This window comes from Chrysochloris asiatica, unplaced genomic scaffold, assembly GCF_000296735.1.
Source record: "Chrysochloris asiatica unplaced genomic scaffold, ChrAsi1.0 scaffold00044, whole genome shotgun sequence".
In the NCBI taxonomy this organism is placed as follows: domain Eukaryota; kingdom Metazoa; phylum Chordata; class Mammalia; order Afrosoricida; family Chrysochloridae; genus Chrysochloris; species Chrysochloris asiatica.
The window spans coordinates 10,166,133-10,171,391 of record NW_006408562.1 but is presented as its reverse complement, the minus strand read 5'-3'; the positions used below and the strand labels follow the sequence as shown (position 1 = coordinate 10,171,391).

The 5,259-nt window shown below is 40.0% G+C and overlaps 1 protein-coding gene across 2 annotated transcripts in view; it reads right to left on the bottom strand.

Annotated features, from left to right (window-relative positions):
- Nucleotides 1–5,259, bottom strand: part of GABRB3 (gamma-aminobutyric acid (GABA) A receptor, beta 3) — a 329,602-nt gene that overhangs the window by 34,596 nt on the left and 289,747 nt on the right. For both annotated transcript variants that reach the window (XM_006861876.1, XM_006861877.1), the window contains exon 7: nt 2,575–2,727. In XM_006861876.1, the coding sequence (XP_006861938.1) occupies nt 2,575–2,727 (153 nt within the window). The remainder of the gene's footprint in view (nt 1–2,574; nt 2,728–5,259) is intronic.

Here is a 5,259-nt window from a genome sequence, read left to right as displayed (position 1 = left end):
GGAAGCAGCAGTCAAGAAATCAAATGATGTATTGCATTAGGCAAATCTGCTGCACAAGACCTTTTTAAAGTGTTGAAGAGCAAAGATATCAGCTTGAGGACTAAGGTGCACATGACCCAAACCATGGTATTTTCAATAACCTCAGATGCATGTGAAAGCTGGATAGTGAATAAGGAAGACCATAGAAGAATTGATGCTTTTGAGCTATGATGTTGGAGGAAAATATTGAAAGTGCCGTGTGCTGCCAAAAGAACCAATAGATCTGTTTTGGAAGAAGTGCAGCCAGAGTGCTCCTTGGAGTACAAGATGGCCAAACTTCATCTCTCATACTTCAGACATATTGTCAGAAGGGACCATTCACTGGAGAAGGGTATCATGTTTGGTAAGGTGGAGGGTCAGAGAAAAAGAGGAAGATCCCCAACAAGATGGATTGGCAAAGTGTCAGCATCAATGGGCTCAAATGTGGCAACAATAGTGAAGTTGGCCCAGGATCAGGCAGTGTTTCGTCTTCTGTGCATAAGGTCGTTATGAGTCGGTACTGACTGAATAGCATCTACCAATAACAGCAACAACATAATAAGGTCAGGTTGAATATAGCCTATGTTAGACAGACTGTTGACTACTGTGAAAGACATTATATAATTAACGACATAAAACTTCTACTCTACAGAAAACTTAGAAATTCTTTTTTTTTTTTTTTTTTTTCAGTATATCTCACCCCCAGTACTTGGGTGCTTCTCTTCCTCTCATGGTTCCATTGCAAAGCAACTCATGGTGGCAGAATTCGGCTTACACCAAATCTTCTGGGTCTAAGGGAGTGGTCTTAGCTACTTTGCATCTGTATCTTTTGCATTTGTTTTCAAAAGAGAATCCAAAATTATACCTGCTACTACTTTTTAAAAAATTGCATCTGCCCCTACAAATTCATTTCCCCTCTTTGAAATTTACAGGAGAGAAGCAAAGAAAGTAGTTTAACCAAGAGTAACATTGAAGAAAACAAGTGAAAACCTAAATAAAGATGTGTGGTTATAAAGTAACCTCTCAGGCTATCAAGAAATCCTAGTGATGCTTTTTAAAATTTCTTTAAGAGAATTATATTATGATTCTTTTTAAACTATAGCCATGCTATTGGTGTTATTAAGTGTCTAGAGTCATTCTGACTCATAGTGACCCTGTATAGGACTTCCGAGGAGCAACTGCAGGTTTGAATAACCAACCTTGTGGTTAGCAGTACAGTGCTTATACTACAGTGCCTCACCAGGATTCCACTATAGCCAGAACACATCAAGTAATACACAACTCTTAGGTTTTTGATAATTTATTCTCTTCAAATGAGTTTTATTCACCTAACAACTGTGGGTTAATGCACTGGTTTGGAAAGTCGGTTTGAACCGTACGGGTGGTGGTTCAAACTCTCCAGTCTCTCCTCAGAAACCCTATACAGGGTCACTATGGGTCAGAATCGACTTGATGACACTCAACAACTTTAGGGACAACCATCTGAAAAGCACTGGCTTCTAACTGCAAGGTCAGCAGTTCAAACCCACCAGCTGATCCTTAGAAACCCTTTACAGGGTCACTATGAGTCAGAGCCAACTCGATAGTATTTGATAACATGATATCTTTAGGTCATAGATGTCTGTTCTTTCCTGAAAAAATTTGATCTTCAATGCATATATGCCAGTCATGTGCCTGTGAATCTAAACCAAAGATCCACAAATACATAGCTACACAGGTTTTCTTTGGAAAAAAAAAAATGTCACTCAGTTTACAAACCTGGGGAACAAATAGTAAACAGAAAAGGGATGGAAAAAGAGGGAACCACTGTAACTTTCCATTCTTATGCTACATTACGAGCAAATGTGTTGATAGTTATTTCCACCAATTTAAAACACTACTGATAATTTAATCTTCGGAAATTAAATCTAACACTACTTACCTAAAATGTAAGCTTTAGTTTATTACTTTGTTGATGTGTTATATAATAATTAATGAAGTAGAGAATAGTTTCAAACCTAAAATATAATGCTTTCCGTAATAATTAGAAAAAAACTGAAAATGATATTACAACATATAGTATACATTGTATGCAAGCTAATAGTCTATTTATCAAATGACCAATGGCCAGAAAAATTCTCTAAAGCTCTCAGGGATTACTAAGAATCTAATTCTATAGCTTAATTGTATATTCAATTATATTCTATAATATTTGACTACTTTTTTAGTTAATAAAGAAGAATACACGGTAAATCAAGTCTTCTCTCTACGCCATGGAATAATTTTGAATAGGAGATATTACTTCTTGCTTTAAAATTAGTGTCAAAAGGCTTTTACTATGTAAATATTATGCAAGCATGTTTTCTTTTCTTGAGCCTGAAAACTCACATCAGAGCCTTAAAATTAAATTAACATGTCCATGGAATCATTCATGAAACTAGAGTTTCAAGATGAAATGTGATTATATAGGCAAGATTTGTATCATTCTGTTAAAAAACAAAAAACAAAAAAACCATTGAACTACTATAGCTTTTGACCTCTATAAACACTGTAATGACATTGTAAAATAACACATACCAAGAGCAACTCTAGCAGCAGACGCATCATAATTGATCCAGAAGGACACCCAGGATAGAATCGTAATCAGTATCGAAGGCATGTAAGTCTGAAGAATGAAGTATCCAATATTTCTCTTCAACCGAAAGCTCAGTGAAAGTCGAGGATAGGCACCTGAGACAGAGAAACAAGGGTTGTTAACTCTAGGCTGTATACCACTGCCCAAATAGTATGCTGTGAGATCTGTGGTCAAGAGCGTGCACTTGAGGCACCAGGCTAAGCCCATAAGCTCACAGCATGCTTCTGTCTGCCTGTTATTTGACTAATGGCATTTATAGAGAGACTAGAATGGGTGAAGTACTATAGTCTATTTATAAGGTTATGGCAATGAGCTAAATGATCCAGAACTATCCTTGGCAATCTCTGGAAAAGCTCATAGGTTAAAATAAAAAATGTTGTCCAATGTCTTGTTTATATTTTGCTGGATTATTGTTCCCTTCTCCATTGTCAACAGATTTGACTCATGACTTTATTAGGAGAACTTGCTTCTGCCAGCTATCCTCTCAGTCCATCCAGAGAAACTAGATAAAAATTCTTTTACGTCAGTGGTGTTGGAGGCACTGGTCCTCGGCTATGTGATATTGCTCAGGGACCACCTGGAAATGGAAGAAGCAAAGATAGAGTTTTCATCCCAGAGAAAGGCTATCGTTTGCTCTGAAATGCTATCTCTCATTACAAGAACGGCAGTAAAGAGAGCCTGGAGACACATGCGGTTGATTCTTATAGGCAAATTCTAGCACTAATACAGGCCTGGCATCCAATGTGAGGTGGCCCTCATCCTGAAAAAAGGACCACAGCCGAAAATGGGGATGTTCCTTTGCCCATCAAGCACCACACATTCTTGAAAAGCCTGGTGGTAAACAATTTGTAGACAACTTTGTCCCATGTATCTTGGACATGTTATTAGAAGGGACAAGTCCCTGGAGAAGGACATCATTCTTTGTAAAACAGAGAGTCAGAAAAAAAGAGGAAGACCCTCAATGAGATGGATTGACACAGTGGCTTCAACAATGGCCTCAAGTGTAGCAATGATTGTGAGTATAGCCCAGGGCCAGACTGCATTTCATTCTGTTGTACACAGGATCATCGTATTAGTCTGGATGCTCTAGAGAAGCAAAACCAGTGAGGCTTGTAGATGCATATTTATATACAGAGATTTATCTCAAGGAAATAGCTCATGCAATTGTGGTGGTGGTGGTGGTGGTATGCTGCGGAGTCGATTCTGACTCATAGTGACCCTGAGTTTCCAAGATTGTAAGTATTTACAAGAGCAGAAAACCTCATCTTTCTCCTGCAGAATGGCGGAATGGCTGAATGGCTGGTAGTTTCAAACTACTGACCTTAAGTTTAGGAGCCCGACTCGTAACTACTAATGTTAAGTCTGAAGTCTGCGAGTCAGAACAGACTGGATTCTAGAAGTATCTCTGGAAACTTCTCATCCAACACCATAACTCAAAAGCATCAATTCTTCTATGTACTTGCAGGGGTGAGATCAGCAGGTCAGATGGCAAGATGCTGGATACAGATGATGAGGATTCCAAGATCAGCAGGTAAGACTTGATTCACAGGTTGTGAAAGCTGCTGAATCCCAAGATTTTCAGGCAATAAGGCAGGTTGCTAGCTCAAGTCCAAATAACCAGAGGTCAGATGGTCATGAGCTTGATGCAGTTTGAGATTGAGGAAGAAGCCAGAGAGCTTTACCAGGAGCATCTGGTGGGTTTGAACTGACATCTTTGTGGTTAGCAGGTCAAGTGCTTATCCTGCAGCACCACACCAGGACTCATAACTGCAGACGTCCTTATTGTGTGATCTGATATAATCACTTCCATGATGGATCTGCTATGAGCAGAAAATCATAACTGGAGCCCTGGTGTGGCACTGTAGAATAAGCATTGGACAGCAAACTGCAAGGTCAGTGGTTTAAACCCACCAGCCACTTCTCAGAAACCCTATATAGGATATCTATGAATTAGAACTGACTGTTGTTGTTGTTAGGTGCCATCCAGTCGGTACCGACCCATAGTGACCTTATGCACAGCAGAATGAAACCCTGCCCGGTCCTGGGCCAACCTCACTACTGTTGTGTCTGTTGTTGCTGATGTCAGGTGCCATCGAGTCGGAACCAACTCTAGACAGCTCTTAATAGCAACAATACATCATAACTTCCACACAAGTGAGAATCATGACCTTAGTCTAGTTGACACACAACCTTAACCATCACAATCCACTCCTGGTCAACTTAGCACTTATATGTTGTTGTTGTTGTTAGGTGCCATCGAGTCGGTACCGACTCATAGTGACCTTATGCACAGCAGAACAAAACACTGCCTGATCCTGGGCCAGCCAACCTCACTACTGTTGCCATGCTTGAGTCCATCCATGTTGCCACTTGGCCAATCCATCTCGTTGGGGGTCTTCCTCTTTTTCTCCAACCCTTCGCCTTACCAAACATGATATCCTTCTCCAGCGACTGGTCCCTCCTGACAACATGTCAGAAGTATGAGAGATGACGTTTGGCCATTTCGGCCTACAAGGAGCACTCTGGCTGCAATTCTTCCAAAAAAGATCTATTGGTTCTTTTGGCAGCCCATGGCACTTTCAATATTCTCCTCCAACACCATAACTCAAAAGCATCAATTCTTCTAC